Source organism: Acinonyx jubatus, chromosome A2 (genome assembly GCF_027475565.1).
Source record: "Acinonyx jubatus isolate Ajub_Pintada_27869175 chromosome A2, VMU_Ajub_asm_v1.0, whole genome shotgun sequence".
Lineage (NCBI taxonomy): Eukaryota > Metazoa > Chordata > Mammalia > Carnivora > Felidae > Acinonyx > Acinonyx jubatus.
In genome coordinates this window covers 96,779,591-96,805,019 of record NC_069383.1, presented here as the reverse complement: position 1 = coordinate 96,805,019, position 25,429 = coordinate 96,779,591, and the positions used below count along the sequence as shown (strand labels likewise).

General features: G+C 40.4%; 1 protein-coding gene across 4 annotated transcripts in view; it reads right to left on the bottom strand.

Moving 5' to 3' along the window:
- HECW1 (HECT, C2 and WW domain containing E3 ubiquitin protein ligase 1) overlaps positions 1-25,429 on the bottom strand; it is a 420,473-nt gene that overhangs the window by 105,829 nt on the left and 289,215 nt on the right. For 2 of the 4 annotated variants that reach the window (XM_053218663.1, XM_053218662.1), the window contains exons 7-10: positions 19,987-20,085; positions 8,615-8,757; positions 6,521-6,621; positions 3,639-4,979 (exon numbers count right to left, since the gene is read on the bottom strand). In XM_053218663.1, coding sequence (XP_053074638.1) covers positions 3,639-4,979; positions 6,521-6,621; positions 8,615-8,757; positions 19,987-20,085 — 1,684 coding nt within the window. The remainder of the gene's footprint in view (positions 1-3,638; positions 4,980-6,520; positions 6,622-8,614; positions 8,758-19,986; positions 20,086-25,429) is intronic. The other 2 variants (XM_027071594.2, XM_027071591.2) reach the window with 1 other exon arrangement.

Genomic DNA, 25,429 nt, shown 5'->3' with positions numbered 1-25,429 from the left:
ATATAGCATGGTTTCTTGTGCAAACTTTGGTATGTGACTCAAATCCCGGGGTGGAGTCTCAGTGCACAGCTCCTATGAACTGACTCCTGCTTCAGATAGGGGTTCTGTTTTTAGTGGATCTCACACTCATGTTTGTCATTGTAGGTGTTTCGTGTCAGAAACTAAAAAGCAATGGCACAGTTGTTATGTCACCAGCTGCTGCATTTTCAATTTGGTTTCTTAAAAAGAACAACAAACTTACCTCTTGTAATTAATTCAACCAATCAGGTTAATTACTCCTCCAAGCTAGTGGAAACATAATATTGCCGCTCGCTGGGGTTAATGGAGCTGACCCCGCCTGCTCGTGAAACCCAAGCAAATGCAATGATGTGACGGGCGCAGCTCAGCCTACTGAATGGATGGAGCGCACGAAAGAAGCAAGCGATTCTGTTCTGCAGAGGCCACGGCTCCACTCACTCACCCTTGCCTCAAACACAAAGCAAGTGTTCAGAGCTGCTAGAATCCCTGAGAAGGAAACATACTCCACTTAAAAAGTTAGCCTCACTGCTTATCTGCTTGGAAGAACCCTCACTCAACGAGAGTCAAGCGCTTCATATGTATTATCTCATTTAATCCTTCCCACAACCTTTTAAAATAGATTCTACCTCTGCACCCATTTCAGACAAGGGCATAGAGCACTCAGGTAACTCGGCTTGGGTATCACAGCCAGAAAGTGGCGGGGCTGAATTAAACCCAGGAGGCCTGACTCCAGGGCCCGAGCTCAAATCACAACTTTATATTGCTCTTTTCATTCGATCTGTGGACAGCTTTTTAAAAAAGTATTTTATGTTGAGGTTAAAAAGGAGGTTTTCACAGAGGGGGGAAAAAAAGCAAAAAATAGATACAGAACACATCTTCCCCAAATTGCTGCAGATGCAGTTTTGTGGGCATGGGTATGGTAAGTCTACCTTTGCTAAGTTAACTGAAAGAATTTGCAATCTTAGAAGTCACAGTAAGGGGGCACCAGTGATTCTTGTGGAAGAAGATTCTTGTGCAAATATCGGGTGGGTTGTGGTGAAGCCCTGCTTTCTCAGAGCATGTACCAGTGAGGGACAGAGCCACATCACTGACACAGGTAGCTCAGGGGCTCACTGCTGACAGGGGAGAAGATGGGCTGTGAAGAAGTCACGCGCCAACATATGCCCAGCCTTCGTGAGATTGACAGTCTCAGGAATCTTCGGATTGCCCCTTGCAACCACCTGAGTGAAGCCTGTAGGTGCTTCTTAACCTCTGCTGAGTTTATAGTCTGCAGAATTCAGGAATTCAGAAATGTCTTTAGAAAACTTCCCTGCAAAGACTTCCACTAGGTCTCTGAAATGCTTTCCTGTCCTTTCTGTTAAAGAGGAGTTTTCCCCCATTGGGCTGTTAGTCCCTCAAAGGCATGGGCAGCGTTTTGTTTTGTTTTGTTTTTGTTTTCATAATGCCTTTATATATGAAGGCAATTGTTTACTGAGCCAATTTTCAACTAATCATATGTGGGTTGTCTCCCAACGCAGCAGTCAAAATATATACCATAGGCTGCAGCAGGTTGACAAACTACAAATCTGGCCTTGTTTTTATATGGCTGTGAGCTAGGTAAAACTGTTAAAAAAAAAAAAGAGTAGCCTTTGGTGAGAAGAGTTGCTTAATTTTATCTCTTGATCTACAAAGCCTGAAATATTTATTGTCTGGCCCTTTATAAAAAAAGTTTGCCGACCTCTGGACTAAAATATCCCTGCCAGCTCCTAGTTGCCCCCTTTATGTGTGTATCCCCAAATCTCCTTATACTATACTTATTTTTAATTGTTAATAATTACTGAGCACCTTTCACACGTTCTGACACTGATCCATCTCCCTGTGCTCAGCACATAGCATCTGGCCCAGAACAAAGGGACTCAAAACATCCACATTAAAGAAAGGAATTGTCTGTCCCGTTTTCAATTGTGCCTTTTCGTATTCTATGCCACTATTGTTTCCTCTCTGTGTTTCTCTTTCTTTTCCAGTCTCCTCGCACTTCTCCTTAGCCCATGTACCACTTTCTGAAATGTAGAATTGGGCATTGCTAAATACTCAGGATGAATTTTTGTGCTCACTTTGGTTCCTATAAAAATTTATAGGTGTCAGGAATTTGTGTAGGTGCTAAGAATGAAACATAAAGAAAATACAGTTCTGGCCCTTGATGAGCTTACAATCTAGAGACAATACCACCACCTTTGTTTGGAAGCTAATATAAACAGTAGAACAGAAAAATAGCAGAATCTATATTTTTTGCTCTTAAAACAACTGAATTATTTCATATTATTTTGTGCCCTTTGAATTATTTCCCCCATGTCAATGTCACTTGACTGGAAAATGGTTCCCAATTCTGGATAAAGAAATGTGAATTAATTTTACATACGATTCCACAGGCATGACTAAAAAGAAACATCTTGAGTTAAAATACTGAATACATTTTAAACTTGAAGGTGGCAGCTTTTAGGTTAGAATCCCACTTGAAACAAAGCAATTTACGAATTCCTGTTATTTTTCCTTCCATTAGCCAAAATAGCCAAAACAAAACAAAACTAACAAAAAAACAACAAAAAACAAAACCGTAATTAATTACGATAGCTTTGTAATGTAGTTTGAAATCAGAGAACATGATGCCTCCAGCTTTGTTCTTCTTTCTCAAGATTGCTTTGGCTATTTGGGGTCTTTCATGGTTCCATATAAATTATAGGGTTGTTTGTTCTATTTTCGTGAAAAATGCCATCAGAATTTTGATAGGGATTGCATGGAATCTTGCAATCTTGCAATAATACTGCTTTGGGTAGCATGGACATTTTAACAATATCGATTCATCCAATCCATCAGTATGGAATACCTTTCCATTTATTTGTGTCTTCATCAATTTCTTTCATTACTGTCTTGTAGTTTTTCAAGAGAACAGGGAACAGATTGATGGTTGCCGGGGGGAGTGGGGGTGAGAGAAATGGGTGAACTGTTTTTGTTTTTGGATTGAATAATAGTAAAAAAACAAAACAAAAACAAAACAAAAAACAAAACCAACAATAATGAGAACTGAGCAGACAGAAATAATGACAAATATATGTAAGCTATACATATCCATATATACACAGGCTAAGTTAAATTCTAAAGCAGAGGTAAAATCAATGTTCTTTCAATTTATATTAACATTTATTGCTAATCTTCAGTATGTTTTGGGAAGTGAGCAGGTATTTATACATTATCCACTGAATGTTGATGAATATTTTCTGCTTATATCATGAGATACTCCTGTTGGTGCTCTGGTCACTGTCAAAACTAGAAAGGTAACATGTACACTAACCAGTTCTAACGATTAGTTAAAACAGAGATGCACACATACAAGTGCACACTCACATGAGTGTGCTAGTTGTGATTCTTGGTGTCTACCTGAGAGGTGGTGGATGTCTGCTCCTCACAGTCACGAATACTTACATACACATATACGCATGCACACATACATGTACAGGACAGGCGTACATTGCCCCAGCAACCCCACTGGAGACTGATCCTCTCACTTGTTTTTAAACCATGTTGGTGAGACCTGTGTCCCCCTGCTGGTCCTATTCTCACTCTGATCAGGTTTGAGGTCTAACCTTCTCTCCGATTGCTTGGCCCTGCCACGGGGGATTCCAGACCTTCCACGGTTCTTGCCACGCTGGCGGCGGGGGCGGCCAGCTCGTCGTGCCACGGCCCGGCGCCATTTGCCGACTCCGGGTCCAGCTCCGGGCTCTGTACCGAGTCGGGCACAGATTCGAACGCACTGTTCTCCTCCTCCTCATCGTCTTGCGACGAGAAGACGGTGCTCTCAGAGATCTTGGCGCTGTCCACGGAGGAGAAGCGGGTGTGGCTGGCGAACCTGCTGCCGTTGTAACAGGAGGGGCTATAGCAGGAGGCGCTGTAGCAGGAGCTGCTGTAGCAGGACGTGCTGTAGCACGAGGAGCTGTAGCAGGAGGGGCTGCAGCAGGACGTGTCACAGCCCTCGCAGCTGTGGTCCCCACCCTGCCGGGGACTCGAGTCGCTCTCACTCCCTGTGCTGGGGAGCGTGTCGCCGTCCGGGCCCAGGCCGTTGGTCAGGCCGGAGTGGCCGGGGGTCGCCGTGCCTGGAGTAGCCCCCTCGAGTTCCTCCCCATCCTCTTCGAGGGGAGGCGGCGCGGCAGCTAGCGTGTCCACCTCGCTGAGCCCGTCCTTCTCCGAGGCGTCCTGGAGGGTGGCCTCCTCCTCGGCGCCGTCGTCGCTCGCGGCGCCGCCGCCCTGGGCGGAGGGCATGCTGTGCAGCAGGGTGTGGATGCGGATGTAGTGTGTCCGCGGGGTCTCGGGGTCTCCGCAGGCGGACGCGATCACCGTCTCCAGCTCGGACACCGGCAAGGAGCACGGCCTGCTTTTCCTCTTCACCGAGGCCCGCAGCTGCAGCCTGTCCTCCCCCTGCCCCAGGGCGGACACGTCGCCCTCCTCCTCCTCCTCCGCCTGCTCCTTCTCCTCCTCTCCCCCCGCCCGGCTCTCTGTGGCCTCTTCCTCTGCCTCGGGCTCCCAGGTGCCGCCCGGGCCTTCGCTGTCCTCCAGCAGCCCCGGTGGGGGCACCTCCCCACCCAGCTCCAGCCGCTCCGCCAGTTCTTCCGCACTCAGGGCGGGCTCGGCGTCCTCACGCCCCGGGCCCAGAAGCTCCCCAGCCCCGTCAGGTCCCACAGAGCCCGCGCCGTCGTCTCCTGCCTCGTTGGTACCTGCCGCTTCCTCAACCGGCTCGGCCAGCTCCAGGCTCCCGTTCCCGGCAGCGTCCCCGGCGCTGCCCTGGCTCGGCGGCTCGGGCTTGGAGCCCCTGGGGAGCTCCGGTGCCTCGCCGGGAGGCTCCCCACGGCTGCTGGCCAACAGGCTGTTCATGGGGCTGTCCTGAATGTCCGCGGACTCAGGCTCGGCGCTGAGGGACATCTCCTCATCATCTGCGGGCGAGAAGAAAATGTCATTTCTTCCACAAGAGCGCATTGTGGGGTTAGTGTATTAGTGTACTCTGCCGGCCATGTAAGCCATCCTAAGGGATTTCTGCGTGAGGATATTGGATGTAGGGTGGATGAAGGTTTCTCATAGGCCAAAGCTCTGCTAAAAAAAATCTGTAAGGACTTCTTCTGTTAATGACAATTTGCTGTCATGATATATTTCAGAATTCTGTTTCCAGGGAATTCATAGTTTTGGTTAAAATATCCAAAGCCTAGAACTACCCAGTTCCCGGCACATAGCGGGTGCTCAACAATGTTGGCTTGGCGGAAGACTGCGGAGAAGCCGTGGTGGGGTTAGAGGGTCTTGCGCATGGCAGTAAGGTTAATACTTGCTCAGAGTGTTTCCTCTGGCTGGGTCCACCAGGTGGCAGAATGGGAAAGCTGGGTTTTTAGCAACTACAGAGAAGAAAATGGCTAGTTGATGGGAGCAACCACAGTCCTTCGGTAGCTCAGACCCGGAGGCCTCCAATATTTGCAGGTTATTGCAATGGAAAATAAACAAGTCTCCACATCAAGCAACCGTTTAAGGAGCAGCAATCACTGTTTAGTTCTCCTTCCTCCCAGGTGCTTTATCTATTGGATCCCCAGCCCAGTGTGAACTTCCCATTTCAGAAGCACTAGTGCAATTGACTCATTCAAGAGGAATGATCTCTCTTGGTGAGCCACAGGCCCTCTTTTTTGCTACAGTGAGGGAGGAGTCAATTTTATTCTCAGGATGAAGAAAAGGCTGAGTGAAAGGACCAAACAGTCAGCATGTTTTCTTCCAATCTGCATTATATATTGGGCATAGACAAGTACAACAGGACTTTAATGAGCGGGCAGTGATAAACTCCAGACCCTGAGTTTTCAAAGCCTCATTAGCTTTAACAGCAACTCGTAAATGTGGCCCAGAAGGACTGGCTAATTCTCAGCATGATCTACACTTAGTATGGGAGTTCAGGAGAAGAGCTAAAGTGGAATTAGGAGGCATCTCATCATTCTTATTTGGAAATGTGTTTTGGCTTGAAAAACTGGACACTGGATGATTCTGAAATTTTCTGTCCAACTTATGTTTTTCATTGTGATAAATCCATTGGATAATAATAGTTTTTCAATAATATGACATGTATCACATTCATTCATTTTCTCATCCATTCATTCATTCATGTATGTAATGATTAAGTATCTATTGAGCACCTCCTATGTGGGTGCTGGAAGTAAAATGATAAATCAGACATGGCTCCATACCCACGTTGGCCTCATTGTCAATTCCCACTCCACTGTCTAACCCTCTACCTTTGGGTCACCAGAATGAAGAGGAGCCTCTCAATCAAGGGGACAGCAATCTGGTTTCCAGAACAGATCACTGGCTTCTGGGCCTCAAATGGAGAAGAGAGAGAACCACAAAACCTAGGACATGTCTGGAGAGAACCACGGTTATTGTATTTTAGAGAAAGGAACACACTGACCCTCTGCTAGGACAAGACATGAATTCATGCCAAAAATACCTGGGTGGATGGAAGAAGTGATCTCAAATCGGAATTGCAGCTGTCCACTCACATGATCTGTTGGAAGCCTGCGGCCAAGTGTATAGCTGACCACCCTATCCCTAGAAGGAAATAAGCACCATTACAGATCTGGTCAATACCTCTCCTTAAAGATTCTACAGCATGGTTTCTATGCCAGTGGGTGAAGTAGACAAGCCCAGGGAGGCCCTGCTAATAGGAGGTGATGATCCACTCAGGTACATAGGAAATGGTCTTAAGGTAAAGATGGGAAATTACATCTGCTCAACAACAATGTAAAACTTCAAGGAAATCCCTCTCGAATATTGTAAAGCAGAAGTCAGCAAACTACAGCCCAGGGGTCAAATTTGGCCCACCATCTATTTTTATAAAGCCATGAGTTTTTTACATTTTAAAATGGTTGGGAAAAAAAGCAAAAGAAGAATAATATTTTGTGACACATGAAAATTGTATGAAATTCCAATTTCAGTTCCCCAAATAAAAGCTTTATTGGAATGCAGCCATGCTTATTAGTTTACTCATCATCTGGGGCTGCTTTCATGCTACAATGGCAGAGTTGAGTAGTCAGAGACTATATGGTCTACAAAACCTAAAATATTTACTACCTGGCCCTTAACAGAAAGTTACCTGCCAACCTGTGTTCTAAGCCAAAAGAAGCCCCCCAAAAGACAACAATAACAACAAAAAAGATGGGTATCTTTGCCTGCTTTTCCTGTGCAGGCTGATATTTCCCAAATATGCCCTTAATAATGGACATCGCCAGCAACAGATACATATCTTGCGGTACATATATATAATGTCTAACAAAATATGCCATCATGGTTACTGGAGTAACCTCCTCCATGTGAGGAGCTGTGGAGTGCTTCAGAAGGTGGCCTGCTGCAGGATGGACCGAAGCAAGACTTGTAGGCTGGTGTCCAACTACACCAACATCACGGCCCCATATATAGACCTTGAAACTCCACCCTGGTCTGTTTATAGGACTTCAGGGCAAGCAGAGAGCCATTGAAGGGCTGGGGTGTTACAGGCAAAGGAATTGAGGGAGGCTTCTGAGTTGCCTTTATTTTAAAAATCATGTAATATTCTATTTAAAAAAAAATGAACAGTTTAGAGCAGTTTAGTCTCTATGTACCAGGGACTGCTTTGCATTCTTTATGTACATTTGTTTGCTTGTTTAATCCTGTGAGGATTTCCATAAATGGAAAGTGCAAACCCTGTGTTTGACACATGGTTGTAGCTCCATAAATGTCTCTACCTTTGGCTTGAGAGTTAATGGCATGTCTATATGCATACAGCTGTACATGTGGTTCTAATTAAGTGTCTCCATGATAATCATTAGTGATTCCAAAGTCCTGAAAATCCAAAAAGCTTTAATTGAAGACACTTCGAAATTCTGTAAATTCTCCTCATTCCTTTGATATCCTTCTAAGGATTACATTGTATAGCATAGCATACATTTATGGCCAGAGAGCCATACCCAGTGTTTTCAAATAGAGTAGCTGTTAACTAAGGAAACACATATTATATATAAATATTTTACCTGGTAAGAGTTCACTTTAATGAGAATCATGAGTGGAGATGAATGTAAAAGATACAGAAACATTCTTATATACAACTGAATTCTGCGAGTAACATAATTGCAGTTGCCCATGACAATTCGTGCTTTTAAAATTCCATACATACTATCCAGCATTTTCTAAGTCTCTCTACTCTAGTAACCTAGCATTTGATCTTGTAATACAAACATCTCAAATGATTAAATCCCACAAGCAGAAATAATATTCTTCATGGTAAAACAAATTTTTAATTTCTACCTGTCTAGAAAAATGCCTCATTAAGGGCTTATTTCAATATTGTCTTAGGATTTTCTGCTCTCTTGTGTAAGTAACCAGTGGTACAGAAAAGGGGAAAGGTAAGGGTTTGTTTAATTGAATGTTGTGGCTCGAGCAACAGAATTAATGGGAGAAGCCAAAGAGATTCAATACCACCATGAGGCTATATTATTGCAGCTTGCAGGCCTCCCTTCGTCTGCTCACTGAAGCCTTAGTGATAGTGAGGTCTCAGTCACAGGTTTACCCTATGGCGTGTCTCTCCAGGAGTCTTTGAACGGGCATCGACAGCTTTCCCAAGAAGCGCTTGATGATGGGGCGGCTCTTAGCAAACTTGTCTTTCACCTCAATTTCCAGTACATCAGTGGGCAAGGACACAAAGCTGAATTGCTGCAATGAAATTATATGTCACATCAATTAACTGAGAGGTGCAAGGGCTGGCCAATTCCCAGCCCATCTGCCTTGGATGAAGTCATTATAAAACATCCCAGTGGCAATATATATATCAAGGTCTTAGAAATGCTGTGAGCCCTATTTATTCAGTAAATGAATAACAGTAATATTGAGGTACTTCTTCAATGCTTAAAAATAAGGCTATTCTCTGAGATTCAAATAATAAAAACAACTCACCTTAAGGAGAAAGAGTCCACTTAAGGCTCACTATACTAAAGGTATTAACATATTTAAAGAAAGAACAAGCACAAACTCACCTATTATTAAGGAAATGCACTTTAAACCGTAACACAATACCCTTTTTTAATGATTATAATGGCAGAGATTTAAAATATTTGATAGTACCTTGCATTCTTGAGAGTGGAAAGAGAACTCTCACACTGTATTGATGTACAATCCCATTCAATTGATTCAACCTTTGGGACGGGAATCGACAATATTTATCGACGTTTAAGCTGCAAATTCCCTGCAACTCAGAATTCTAATTCTGGAATTTTCCTTCTGAATTAATTTGCACAAGTGTGCAAATTATACATTTTATAAGGATGTTCACTGGAGCATTAATAGTAGCAAAAGACTGGAAAGGCCAAAAATGTCTATCAACAGGAAACCAGTTAAATTAAGGATACTAAATCTTTGAAATTGATAACTCTGCTCTCATTCAAAAGAAACATGTAAATATGCACCAACATGAATAGATAATTGAAAAACAAAGTAAAAAAGCAAGATGTTAAGAATATGAAGAGTGGGATTTCATTTGTACTTGGAACTGCAAAGAAAATGCCTGGATGGGTTTACTCCAAACTCAACCCAAGGAGGTAGGCTAGTAGGGAGGACAGAAAGCAGACCTTTTTCATTTGATTCTAAATTGTTCATTTTTAAAGTAGCATACCTTATGACTTTTAAAATAAAGGCAACAACAATTAAAGAAGATTGTGACTATCAGGAGTTGGCATGGCCAGCAATGAGAGTATAGAAAAGGAATAAACAACCTAACCTTATACCTAAAGGAGCCAGAAAAAGAAGAACAAACAAAACCCAAACCCAGCAGAAGGAAGGAAACAATAAAGACTAGAGCAGAAAGAAATGATATAGATACTAAAAAAAAAAAACCAATAGAACAGACCAATGAAACCAGGAGTTGTTTTTTTGGAAAAAAAACCAATAAAATTGATAAACCTCTAGCTAAACTCATGAGAGAGAGAGAAAGAGAGAGAGAGAGAGAGAGACAGAGACAGAGAGATAGAGAGAGACAGAGAAAACTCAAATAAACAAAATCACAAATGAGAGAGGAGAAATAACACCTAACATCATATAAACAATTATAAGAGAATATTATGAAAATTTTATGCCAACAAATTGGACAGCCTAGAAGAAATGGATAAATTCCTAGAAACATATAACCTACCAAAACTGGATCAGGAAGAAACAAAAAATTTAAACAGACCAATTCAAGGAAATTGAATCACTAATCAAAAACTCCCGACAAAGAAAAGTCCAGGACCAGATGGCTTCATAAAGGAATTCTATCAAACATTTAAAGAAGAGTTGATATCAATTATTCTCAAACTATTCTAAAAAATAGAAGAGGAAGGAAAACTTCCAAATTTATTCTATGAGGTCAGCATTACCCTAATACCAAAACCAGATAAAGATACAACAAATAAACAGAAGTACAGGCCAATATTCCTGATGAACATAGAGCAAAAATCCTCAAGAATATACTAGCAAACTGAATTCCACAATACATTAAAAAAATCATTCAGGACAATCAAGTGGGATTTATTCCTGGGATGCAAAGGTGGTTCAATATTCACAAAGCAATCAGCATGATACTTCACATCAATAAGAGAAAGGATAAAAAACCATATGATCATTTCAATAGTGCAGAAAAAACATTTGACAAAGTACATCCATTCATGATACAAGCCCTCAACAGAGTAGGTTTACAGGGAACGTACCTCAACGTAATAAAGGCTTTATATGAAAACCCACAGTGAACATCATACTCAGTGGAGAACAACTGACAGCTTTTCCCCTAAGGTCAGGATCAAGACAAGGATGTCTACTCTTACCACCATTATTTAACATAGTACTGTCAGTTCTAGCCACAGCAATCACACAACAAAAAGAAATAAAAGGCATCCATGTTGGTAAGGAAGAGGTAAAATTTTCACTATCTCCAGATGACATGGCATTCTATATAGAAAAACCGAAAGATTCCACCAAAACACTGCTAGAACTGATAAATGAATTCAGTAAAGTCACAGGATACAAAATCAATGTACATAAATCTGTTACATCTCTATACACTAATAATGAAGCAGTAGAAAGAGAAGTTAAGAAAACAATCCCATTTACAATTATAACAAAAATAATAAAATACCTAGGAAAAGACTTAGCCAAAGAGGTGAAAGTCTAAAAACTGTAAAACACTGATGAAAGAAATTGAAGAAGGCACAAAGAAATGGAAAGACATTCCATGCTCATGGGTTAGAAGAACAAATATTGTTAAAATGTCTCTATTACCCAAAGCAAGCTACAGAGTTAATGCAATGCCTATCAAAATACTAGCATTTTTCACAGAACTGGAACAAACAATCCTAAAATTTGTATTGAATCACAAAAGACCTTGAATAGTGACAGCAATCTTAGGAAAGCAAAACTGGAGAAAAACTACCTCCAGACTTCATGTCATACTACAAAGCTTTAATAATCAAAACAACATGGTACTGGCACAAAAATAGACACATAGATCAATGGAGCAGAATAGAAAACCCAGAAATAAACCCACAATTATATGGTCAATTAATCTTGACAAGGGAGGAAAGAATATGCAATGGGAAAAAGATAGTCTCTTCAACAAATGATATTGTGAAAACTGGACAGAAACATGCAAAAGAATCAAACTGGACCATTTTCTTACACCATACACAAAAATAAATTCACAAATGGATAAAAGACCTAAATGTGAGAACTAAAACCACAAAAATCATAGAATAGAACATAGGCAGTAATTTCTCTGACATCAGGTATAGCAAAAATTTTCTAGATGTATCTCCTGAGGCAAGGGAAATAAAAGCAAAAATAAACTATTGAGACTACATCAAAATAAAAAGCTGCTGTACAGTAAAGGAAATAGTCAATAAAACTAAAAGGCAGCCTATAGAATGGAAGAAGATATTTGCCAATGACACATCCGATAAAGGGTTAGTATCCAAAATACATAAAGAACTTTTAAAATTCAACACCCCAAAAACAAATTATCCAGTTTAAAAATGGGCAGAAAATATGAGCAGGCATTTCTCCAAAGAAGACATCCAGACACATGAAAAGATGCTCAACACTACTCATCATCAGGGAAATGCAAATCAAAACTTAATGAGATATCACCTCACACCTATCAGAATTTCTAAACTTAACAACACAAGAAACAACAAATGTTGATGAGGTTTGGAGAAAAAGGAACCCTTGTATACTACTGGTGGGAATGTAAACTGGTGAAGCCACTGTAGAAAACAGCATGGATATTCCTCAAAAAATTAAAAATAGAACTTCCCTACAATCCAGTAATGGCACTACTGTGTATTTACCCAAAAAATTAAAAAAAAAAACTAATTCAAAAGGATATATGACCCCTATGTTTATTGCTTCATCATTTACAATAGCCAAATTATGGAAGCAGTCCATGTGTCCATTGCTAGATGAATGGATAAAGAAGATGTGGCATATATATATATATATATATATATATATATATATATATATTCATTCATGGAATAATGGGATATTATTCAGCCATAAAAATGAATGAAATCCTTGCCATTTACAACAATGTGGATGGAGCTAGAGAAAGTAATGTTACATGAAGTACGGCCTAGAAAGACAAATACCATGCGATTTCACTCACATGTGGCATTTAAGAAACAAAACAAATGAGCAAAGGGGAAAAAAGAGAGAGAAAGAGAGAGACAAACCATGAAACAGACTCTGCACTGTAGAGAACAAACTGATGGTTACCAGAAGGGAGGTGGGTGGGGGGATGGGTGAAATAGGTGATGGAGATAAGGAGTGCACTTGTCCTGATGAGTACAGGGTGATCTATGGAATTGTTGAATCACTATCTTGTACACTGGAAACTAATATAATACTGTATATTAATCACACTGGAATTAAAATAAAACTTGATAAGTAAAAACATAAAAATAAAAATAAAGTGTAGGAAAGGAGAGGGAGGTACATGTTGGCATTGCCCAGCTCAGACTATCTGGGGAAGAGAGTGTTAATGACACTGAACATCACAGTACTCTTAAGCAAGGGCTGTGTAACAGCTGAAATATATAATTATTTCTTTTTATTGTGATTCATTTCTAATAGGAATCTTTTAACTTTAGTTGATTTCTAATTACAGAGATTAAATATGTTAAGCGTGCTAATGTTAAAATCTCCTTTGTACGGTGATGATGGGTTACAGTGTGCTGCATTAACAACCAAATTCCGAGTTTCAGTGACTTTTGATGGTAAAGTTTTGTTCCTAGCTCACTCTGCCACTGAGGGCTGGCAGAGGCCTCTGCTCATTAGTTATTCAAGAAGCCAGGGTGATGGAGCAGACATCCCCTCAAAAGTTGCCAGCCACAGTGGAGAAAAGAGCACTCTGGAGTGTCTTCCTGCAGCAAATAAGCATTCTCTTGCAAACCCTACTCCTCATCAGGACTAGACTCATGTCTCAGCAGGAGACAATCCTATAGTGTGTCTGGAGGTGGAGAATTATTTGGCAAACAGCACTAATGACTTCCATACCTCCATGCTGTGCTTCAAATTTCCATTATACATGAGTTTAGTTCACTTCTATACAATTCCTAAGAACCAATCATTCCTGATACTAACAGAACAGAATTTATGGACAGGCTAAGCTTGAGGATCAATCTAGGAATAGGCACTCCTTTAAAAAGGCCTATCTAAGCAAGAATCCAGCCCCCCTAACTGTCTCAGGTCCTCAAAACTTCTGTATCTTTGATCCAGTAACTCCATTCTAAAGTGTACGGTAATAAATATCCTTACCTAAATGCTCAACAATAGGTTAGGTACATTGTAGTAAATGCATATGATAGAATAGTTTATAATTTTGTAAAGTACAGTAATTTATAATAATATTATAACATGTTAAATGAAAGATAGAAAATGCTTGTTTTACAATTCTAAGTGATAAGAGCAGGAAACATTTAATTCATGATCACAAGAATATGAATTATATGAATAAAAAAACTAGAAAGAATTACAATCAATCAATTTTAATAGCAATTGTCTTACCAAGAAGGATTGTTTCCCCCTCTTTATTTTCCACATCTTGTATAATGAGCATGTGTTATTTTCATAATGGAAAATGTAATCACCTTTATTAAAATGAGTATTTCTGATTATAGCAGCCTGCACAGGACACTGAAGTCAGCTTAGCAAAACTCACTCTGAAATTTGGGGGCAATGCCTGTGTTCTCTCCTCCCTCCATAGGGACTTCCTTCTCAGCCTCTCCATATATCCAACCCTCCACCCAGGCATCAAGCTCTCCCCACTAGGCCTTTACTTCTATGCCATGGTTATTGGAGTCCATGTAAACCCGCAGCTATGTGAGGTTCTTTTAAGAACCAGTGAGCAGGGGTGCCTGGGTGCCTCAGTCGGTTAAGTATCCAACTCTTGGTTTCGGCTCAGTTCATGACCTCATGGTTCATGAGTTTGAGCCCCACGTTGGGTTCTGCACTGACAGTATGGATGGGCTGTTTAGCCTGGCTGCTTCTTCTGACCTGGCCTTTATGTGAAGACCCTGAAGAACCTTTGGAGTGAGATGGACTTGGCTTATATTTCTAGCTCTGCACATCCAACTTCTTGAGTCTCATTCATAACCTCTCTGAAGCTCAGCATCTTCAATTGTAGAATGAATGGGAAAAAAAGACCCACGCCATGTTAGATTAAACTGTACTCTTTTTTTTAATGTTTAGTTTTGAGAGAGAGAGAGCGAGTGTGAGTAGGGGAGGGACAGAGAGAGAGGGATACAAAGGATGTGAAGCAGGGTCTGCGCTGACAGCAGAGAGCTCGATGTGAGGCTCGAACTCACAAGCCATGAGATCATGACCTGAGCCAAAGTCAGATGCCTAACCAACTGAGCCACCCAGGCACCCCAAAATGTCTTCTTTCCTTCCATTTCTGCCCTATCCAGATTCCACCTGCCACATCCACTACAGATTCTACTTATGATGGAGTTACATCCCAATAAACCCATTGTAAGTTAAAGATATCATAAGTCGAAAATACATTCAGTATATCTAGCCTACTGAACATCAGTAGCTTAGCCTAGCCTGCCTTACACACGTTCAAAACACTTACCTCAGCCTACAGTTGGGCAAAATCATCTAACACAAACCTTTTTTATAATGAAATGTTGAATGCCTCATATAATATTGGATGCTGTACTGAAAGTGAAAACAGAGTGGTTGCAAAGTATTCTGGTTGTTGACCCTCACGATCGTGTGGTTGACTGGGAGCATCACTAGATAAGCCAAGCATCACAAGAGAGTATCACACATGTATTGCTAGCCCAAGAAGAGATCAAAATAAAAAATTTGTAGTATGGTCTCTACTGAATGGATATCACTTTTCACACCATCATGAAGTCAAAAAATTAAGTCCAGCCATCCTAAGTCAGGAACTATCTGTGCTACTTCCTTCTCTTTTTGACTTTCAAATTATTGTACTTTTTTCAAATTAACTACCTCATTTCAGCTGTTGCTTAACAACCACTAATTCTACAGCTGTTTGTAGTAATCTATATGGCCTGGTTCAAATGCCTACAGTACAGACAAAAGCTACAATTTTCCTATAACTAATGTCCCCTCTGTCATTCTATTCAGAGAAATGGCATGGTTCTGGGACAAAAGAGAAATCTATGAAATGTATCTGCAAAAGATCTTTGGAAAAGATGCACTATTGATCCAAGCCCTGTTTTGGGAATTTTATCTTTTTTTTTTTTTTTTTTTTTAATCCCAGTTCACCTGTGAAATATAACCAATGTGGCAAATGAAGGAGCCAATCCTGAACATTCTTAGGGTTTAAATTCTGGCCACTTCATCTTTTCGTTCATGAGCGTCTAAGAACAACTGTAACAGTGTTGGGGAATGTGATCAAAAAGACCACAAATGACCTGTGAGCTGGACCCAGATGTTCAAAGGCTCCTCACCCCCACCCTGTCCTTGAAATGTGGGTTCGGCTTGCCTTTCTCACTCCCAGAGCCTGCTCCAAGGACATAGGCTTGAGATGGCGATGTGATGTTGAAAATATCTTCCTGGCACATGTGACTGAACCCAGTTAAAACCTCTTTATGAGCTTTTAAGATTTGGAGGGTGGCGTGGGGATCTACTTGTCTTGCTGCTGCCCAAAGCACGCCTCATATGTAAGTTCCCTTTGCTATTTTTAAAACTGCCAACTACTAACCTGGCCTGACAAGCCTCTTTCCTCCTCTCTCTCTGCCCTCTGCCTATGGGGGCCAGTTTCAGATTATACCTGGGAAGCTTCCTAGAGAGTTGTGAGCACATGCATGGACCAGCCAATACATAAATGGCTCCTTATGTCTGCATAAACATGAGACTATCCTAAACAAAGGTGTCTCCGGGGTCAGATAGTAAAGTTCCATAGGTTACCTTTCCATTAGAGCAGCGGATTCTCTTTCTTGGCTGTACTTTAGGCACCAAGGGTCAGATCTCTTACACTTGGTCAACAAGGGCAGAAATAAAGCTGTCCAAGGCCCAATGCCTGGGCATGAGCTGGAGTGATACATGCAGTATTCCTAGAGCATCAAGTTTCCTTTTGGTTAAAAGGAAACTTCACATAAAAGTAAACTTTCAAACAAAAAGTTTACTTTTTGCTTGAGCACAGGTTGTTGGGATTCTTCTTTCTGTTTTGAGCCATTGGTACTCAACCCTGGTTCTCCTCAGCATAATCAGGGGGGCTTTCACAAAAATACCCATGACTGGATCCCATTCGTGACTAATTAAATTAGATTCCCTTGGGAATGGAGCTGGGTCCTGGTAGTGTTTCTAGCTTCCCAGGTTATTTTGCTGTGCACCCAGGGTGAAGAGCCATAGTTCTCTCAATAATGATCCATTTTAACTTCCAATAATCTCATTGTTGGGAACTTCTCCTTTGATCTAATCTAGATCTTTTTCTGTGACTTAAATATTTAGCCCAATGATTTATAACCTATTCTTCAATCCCCAGTTTAATATATATATATATATATATATATATATATATATATATATTTTTTTTTTTTTTTTTTTTTTGTCTTGGCATTCTTAACAATAGCCGTGGATGATAGTGCGTCTCTACTCGGTAGATGTCAGTAATACTTCCCAAGTTGTGACAACCAAAAATGTGTCCAGAAATTGCCCAACGTCCCCTGAGGGACAAAATCACCATTGTTGAGAACCACTGATGTAGGCCATATTCAGTTTTCCAGAGAGATGTTAAGACTGGTGTTGCAATATGTGAGGGAATTTATTTTGGTTGCACCGTTACTCAATAGGCCATTTATAGAAATAACATAATTTATTATGTTCCATCTTGCTTCATAAAAAGAGGCAATTTTTTTTTGTAAAAAGAACCTCCATGAATTGAACTTATTGAAAAAGAGAGTAGCTAACTACAGGGAATATTTAGTTGGCAATTATATAAACTGGCAGCAGTTCCATAATGGGCAATTGAGGCAGAAGTTAAATGTCGCTAATAAAGGAACCAATGACTCAGAAGAAGGGGAACATTATACACTCACAAACACTTGTTGAGCACTGGCTCTGAGCTGGGTACTGGTGGCACAGCCACTACCCTTAAGTGTTTGGGGCCGTAGATCTTTTACCTTAACAGTCACAGTATTTATGCTGTAAGTAGACAACCGTAAGACAGGAAGTACTTTTAGTGAAGGTCTGAAAAGGCTCATCCAGATGGAGGAATACAGAGAGGATCCATAATGGTGGGGAGGAGCCTGATAGGTAGAGATGACTTCTCAGAGGATGCAGTGTCTTAACTGAGACTTAACAGATAAGCAGACAGACAACTGCCAGTTGAAGAAGATGTGGGAAGAACATTCCAGGGAGAGAGAGTGCCATGGGCAAGGGATTGAAATTCACAGAATTCACAGGTCCCTCTGGGGACTGAGGGTGGTTCACTGCATCTAGGCCCTAGGGGGGATCTTGTTGTAAGGTAAAACTGGATAGAGAAGTAGGATCCAAATCACGAACAGCTTCTTGTCTAGAGCTGGGATTTATCCCAAAGGCATCAGGGAACAACTAAAGGATCTGAATCATGCAAATGAGACACACTAGGGTCTGCATTTGAGAAATGAGGTAGGGCTGAGGATGTGGCCTATACACAGGTCAGACCTGTAGGCGGGCAGATCAGGTGAGACAAGTAAGATATGGGGAGGAAGCCTGGCAGGGAAGGAGGAGAGGGTGGCCAGTGAGAGCTGTGGCATGTAAGAGAGAAAGAAGCCACAAATTCCTAAGATTGGATTCCCAAGATTGAGGACATGTGGGAGGGCTAATAGCTAGGAATGAAGAAAGGGGATGAGTGACTGAATGTCCCAAAGTAATCAGGGAACAGAATGATGGAAATAGAGGGTTGCATATGCAAGGACAGTTGACTGTAAGAGCTTGTGACATTTTAACAAGATCTAGGGTATAAATATTGGCGTTGATGGTTGCTGATGAATGGAAGTGAAGGTCAAAAAGACCAAGGAGATTGAGGAAAATAGTATCTCTAATAGGTCATTCATGGACCATGATCAACCATACTAATAGCAGGTCTTGGGTAGAAAGGGAAGATAGTACCACAGGTAGAAATGTCTCTATTGGCCATGGCTGAGTAAGTAATGGGACTTATTATTGCCTCAATGTAGCTAAAATGATACAGATATCAATGTGAGGGTGGAACTATAATAAAAAATGAGTAAACAGTTGTGGGAAATTTAAGAGATATGTTCAACATGATCTGGAAAGTATTTTCACTTGGATGCTTAGGGAGGGGTATGAGAAAAGATGACCCCAGTATGATACAGCAGAAGTATAGTGACTCATTTATAAACTTATGCAAGTCAGGAAAGGTTGAGAACTGAAAATTAGTAGGGATGGTTAATTCAGGTGGTGTTGCTTTTGAAGAGGTAGGAAGATATTCAGGAGTAAGGCAGGAACACCAACTAGAAGCCAAGATTATATAACTGGTGATGTGGGAGTAAGAGTGGTCCTAACTGTTATGTGAAATAGGTCAGTTACAAGGGCACCCAGTTTTGCTTCTCCTCTATTGCAGTGGGGCATAAAGGGGAAATAAGACACCAGTTCTGTTCACAAGAGGCTGCCTGGTACCATCCAGCCAACACCATTGTTCATTGCTAATGAAAGTTAAATGGACTAGGTCTGCTGCTTCCCATGCAAAAGTTCTCCAAGGAGAAGGAAAGCAGGAAAGAAGTAAATGGAGCATGGAAACTGGGCAGCTACTCTTCCTTGGAGCCTTGCATAGTACATGGCTTTCAATCCAGGTGGCACTGTTCATTGAGTTTAAAAATGGCTCTCAAAAACAAGGCTGCCTAAAGTCAAGGATAGAAAAACAAATTCATTAGTAGAGCAATAATTGAATCAAGAGAAACTTTTTTTTCTCTCATTAGCAACCACACTGTTTTATACTAAAAAGTGGTGCCCTTGGAGTCTGGGTGTAGGAGAAGACCTGCCCCTCTAAGCGATGTGTGGCTTGACTCTGTGCTAGGAAGGGAGTGCCAGAGACAATCCTGCTGGGACATGAGCCCTGTAATTGCAGGGAATCTAGCTGTTTTGAATAATAAGGGCTGCTCTTACAAATTTGTGATATACAGGAAGTTTCTATTTCTTATAAGAGGAAATGAACCGGGCTTCAACCATCTCTATATGAGGCTCTAAGAATCTTAAGTTTCATAATAGAATATTATTAATTTTATTTGCAGGCACTGCTATGGCAAAGTTAGGCCAAGATTTACTCATGGTTTGGTCGGTGGGAAGCAAGATCTGTATGTGTGTGCATGTAAATATGTAATGTGTATATGATTATATATTACACATAAAATATATCAATGCAAAAGTGCATATTATACATACATGCAATCTATCTTCAACCATATCTATATCCATGTCCTTGTCCACATCTACAACTACATCTCTATTCTTTGGCTTCTGAAGACGATTCCTTAAAAACACCTATTAAGAAGGAATGGGATTAAATTACTAGATTGGGAACAAAGACCAAAGTTTGCCATGTGGTCATAAGCAACTTAACTAACTTTTCTGTCTCTACTTTATGGTAACTCTGACAGTTTTACCATCTGCACATGTTTTGTTGGTAAATTGCCATCATCACTGATGTAATTCCTCATCTGTGGGTCTTGGGCCAACCTGAATGTTCTCTCACCTGCAGGAGCCCATCCAGTCAGTCAGAGTCTAAACTCTCAGTTTACTAACTCTCCATTATCTCCTCTTCACTTTGGCTGCCCTCACCATTCCTAACTGATCTCCCTGTCTTCATTATGGTTGCCAGTAAACCTATGTCTCTGAAACACAGATCTGATCATTTAATTCTTCTGGTAATAACTTCATTTTTCTTCTCATTTTCAGGATGAAATCTAAATGTCCTAATGACATGTCCAGCTCCTGCGAACCTTTCCAGGTCCATTTAACATACTTGTTCCCTGAAGACCTTATTTTCTTTCACATATTTTCAGACTTACTATTTGCCTGGGAGGTGTTCTTTCCCAGCTTCCTGGCCATGCTACTTCTATGTATCCTTTAAAATCCCATTCACATAAAATTTATTCTGTGAAGCCTTTTCTGACTTTGGGAACCATCAAAAGAGGCAGATATTCTTCTGCTTCAATATCTTCTCTATAGTTTATTTATATTCTTGTGGTTAATAAGGATACACATGTAGTATCTGCTTTTAGTAAACCTCTTTGTGCACAGAAGCCACACATCACCTTTGTATTGAGCACATCAATAAATGAGGTAATGAATGACTTCTGAGGTAATTCCACTCCATATGAGACACCAATGCTGCAAAAGTGAAATACAATCCAAGCTTGTGGGTGAGCCAAAATATTCTATGAACACTAGACTGAAACATCAGTGTCCAAGCCATACTAGTTATTGTTCTGGCAGAAAATCTAAGGATTATATTACAGTGAACTATTACATGAACTATTATATATATATATACACACATATACATATATATACATATACATATACACATATGTATATATGTATGTATGTGTGTATATATATATGTGTGTGTATATATACACACATATATATATACAGTTAATCAAATATAAGGATTATACTATAGTGGACTTTGCCGAAATAAAAGGAAAGTGAAATTCTATTTGAGTGTGTGATACGGATACCCACAGGCTGTCAATGAAGAATTAATAAATATGGTAGGGAGAATTCTGAGATGAACCCTCAAGATTCTCCCTCCCCACCCATCCCATATAATCCCCTCCACAGAGTAGGTGGAGCTTGTTAACATCATAGATGCCACATCCACAATTAGGTTAATTAATTAATTAATTTGAATTAATACAAAAGAAGATAATCTTGGTGGGCCTGACATAATCAGGTGAGCCCTTTAAAAAAGACTGGGCATTTTTTGAAGTCAGAGAGATGGAAAGCGTGAGAGGGATTTGATGCAAGGGAGAGTCTCCATTACTGGTTTTGACGATGGACACAGCCACATGGCAAGGACCAGAGAGCAGCCCCTAGTAGCTGAGAGTGGTCTCCAACCAACAACCTGCATGGTCTTGAAAATAATCTTTTTTCTAAACAAGGTTAGATGAAGACATAGGTCAGCTAACACCTTGATTTAAGTCTCTTGGACCCCTGAGCAGAGAACCTGTTAGGTGGGCCCAGATTTATGACTTACATAGACTTACAGGACTATGAGATACTAAATAGCTGTGGTTTTATGTTGCTAAATTTGTGGTAATTCGTTATACAATAATAGAAACCTAACACAATAATCTAAAATAGGGTAAGTAACAGCAGGATGAGGAGACTTTCTGAATATGTATGTGGAGTTATTTTTTCATATTTAGTATTTAAATCTGTGTACTGTAGTATCTCCTGAACTGGTTTCCACATGATGATGAGACTTCCCCCCAAAAAAAGAAAAGAGAGAGAGAGCTCTGATGAGAAGCACTGGGCTAAACAGGGGAAACCGTTCTTTACTGGCTGGAACACAAAGGCTTTAATTATACAAATGTGCATCATAAGTCTGCAAGATAGAATGCAGTGTTTCCATATTTGACTGTGGCACCTTCCTGGGCATGTGCGTGCACATGTGTGCATGTGTGTGTTGTTCTGTGTAGACTGTTATTAGGTAAATCATAGTTTGGGAAATTGGTGTTTTTGTGTCCAATTATAGTTCAAAGTGCTGAGGGAAAAATAATTGTCAACTTAGAGTTTTATACCTACTAAACTCTCATTCAAGAGTGAAGAAAAATAAAAACATTTTCAAATAATAAATACTTAGAGAGTTTACCATCTACAAATTTTCAGGGCCTTTTTTCAGACTTATAATTTATAAATTGCAAATCAAGACATCAGATTAATAAAAAGAGATATGCTAGAGATATAAAAATCATACATATATATACACTAACATAGCCTCCACATTTGTGTATATTTTGTATATATTTTTATGAACAACTTTATAAGAATAAACAGAAAACAAATATATAACAGGTACTTTCTAGAAAAATTGTAAAGTAAATTCAAGAGGAAATGGGAAACCTGAATAAATTACAACATTAAAAAATTGTCACCAGGTCATTTTATAAGTAAATTTTACCAAAACTCCTTGGAATAGATAATCTCTATCTTATATAAACTATTCAAATTAAAAATAAAAAAAAGAGACAGCTACCCAAATGGTCTGCTGAGGATCATCTTTGATACAAACTGCACAATGATTCAAGAAAAGAAAATTAAGGACATTTATTAACATAGATAGTTGCAAAAATCCTAAATAAAATTGGCTGCAAATCAAAAGCAGTATTTATATGACAAATACCAAAGTATGGCTTCCAGGCTGAACACTACCTGTGTGACCCTTCCTCTGAGGTCAGAAGCCATTTTCTCCATGGTCATTACTAATGTTCTTCTAGAGGGTGCACAAGGCTTTGAACATTTACATTATGTGCTAACTTTATCTTTGTACTAAAATATTTTTCTGATTTAATTTTTCTCGCTTATATTAAATATATTTTATCATGCTGTATGGTATGCATTTTGTGGGTGTCCAGGAATAAGAAGAGAATTGAATGTTTAAAAAGGTATGTTATAGGGCACCTGGGTGGCTCAGTTGGTTAAGTATCCCACTCACGGTCATTAGATCAAGCCCTGCATGGGGCTCTGAGCTGACAGTGCTGAGCCTGCTTGGGATTCTCTCTCTCCCTCTTTCTCTATGCCCTTCCCTCACTCATGCACACAGGTACACACACTCTCTCTTTCTAAGTAAATAAATAAACAAAAGATATAAAATGGTATATTTAAAGGTGAATATTTGAAAGGGTTTATATGCTGTGTGGCCTCAGATTTGGTATTTGTATGCTCAGAGGAAAAGTCAGGTCACTAAGGGATCCATGCCTAAAGAGCTGGTCCAACATCTAGGGCCAGACTCCCTTCTCTTCCCTGTACCATCAGGTGGATTTACCATCTGCTCTTTAATGTTATGTGTGGGCTGCATAATATTCCCTTTCAATTGCTCTGTTAATCACTGGAATTGTGCTGTATTACTTCTGTCTGTATGTCTTTCTTACAAATGCACTAAGTTACACCCATACCCACTAATGCCTCCCTTAAATGTAATGTTTTCTTAGACAAAGATGGATATAGTTAGTGACCTAAATGTTTACCAGAAGATTGTTCCAGATACATATATTGTCTTTAAAACAAACAAAACCCCAAAAATGTGAGATTAGCTAATTAATCATGCTGGTACCATAATAATAATTTCATAATACATGAAATCAATAGCCTAACACAGTAATTCAGTTGTAACAAAATTGCAAATTAAAGTCATTGATAATATGACAAGAACTCTATTGATTTTCCCTGGTATTTTTAACATTAAAAATACCGTTGTCTATATTTGCTTTTGTTCATATATCTTTATTTTTTCTAGGTAAATTACCCAAAGCACTGAAAAAGCTGAGAAAGCTAAACAGATTAAAGCCTGACATGAGTTGGGATTTATCCCTGGGGCACAGCCATTACTTCCTGCAAGACAAGAACGAGGGAGGCAAAGATGGGGATCTGCTGTAGGCCTCCCAAAAGGACAGGATCACTGTCAGAGATGGGCCTTGCTGAAATAGCATTTCTATTAAATGAGTAAGGAAAGCAAACCACAGGATTTGGCAGTTTCTATGAGTTAGTTCCCATTGGCTTTGTTTTTTTCATTCTTTCAAATAAATGTGATCAGCTTGTATGGGTGTGCTAAGCACAACTGCATACCGCCTCTGAAATTCCCCAGGGCATCCCCCACCTGCCTGCCCCATCATCCCCGACCCTTGTCTTCCTTGGTTTCTAGATCCTCCCCTTTGGCTCATCTGTACTTGATTTCTTTACCTCTCAAGCCTTTATGCTTAGAAATCCACCTAGATCGGGTACCTATGACTCTAGCCTCACTTTTGATTTTTGGTATCAGCCCTAGAGGATGTCATTAGCTTAACAAATTTTGATCAGTGAAAGAGGCACCACCCCATCCCATCTTTGATTTGTAGTGTTTGCAAGTTTTCTTGGCATAAATACTCCCACACAGCAGACTTCACTAAAAAGGCTGGGGAGAGATGTGCGTAGTGGACGCTGTGAGCCCACAAAAGTCAACTCCAGCACATCTGACCCCATGGATGAATGTGCTGAGCCAGCCCTCACTCAGCTCGCTCTATTCATGAGACATTAGGAGGCATTGGGTTTTATTGCACTCTCAAAACCTCCACTTCTTATTTCCTCAGAGGCTGTAAAATGATGCTAACAGACAAGTATAAGGAGCACTTCAGCCAGTTGATAATCAAACCGTGTGCCTCCTGCAAAGGAAACAATCAACAAAACTAAAAGGCAACCAACGGAATGGGGAAAGATATTTGCAAATGACATATCGGACAAAGGGCTAGTATCCAAAATCTATAAAGAACTCACCAAGCTCCACACCCAAAAAACAAATAATCCAGTGAAGAAATGGGCAGAAGACATGAATAGACACTTCTCTAAAGAAGACATCCGGATGGCCAACAGGCACATGAAAAGATGCTCAACGTCACTCCTCATCAGGGAAATACAAATCAAAACCACACTCAGATACCACCTCACGCCAGTCAGAGTGGCTAAAATGAACAAATCAGGAGACTACAGATGCTGGCGAGGATGGGGGGAAATGGGAACCCTCTTGCACTGTTGGTGGGAATGCAAACTGCTGCAGCCGCTCTGGAAAACAGTGTGGAGGTTCCTCAAAAAATTAAAAATAGATCTACCCTATGACCCAGCAATA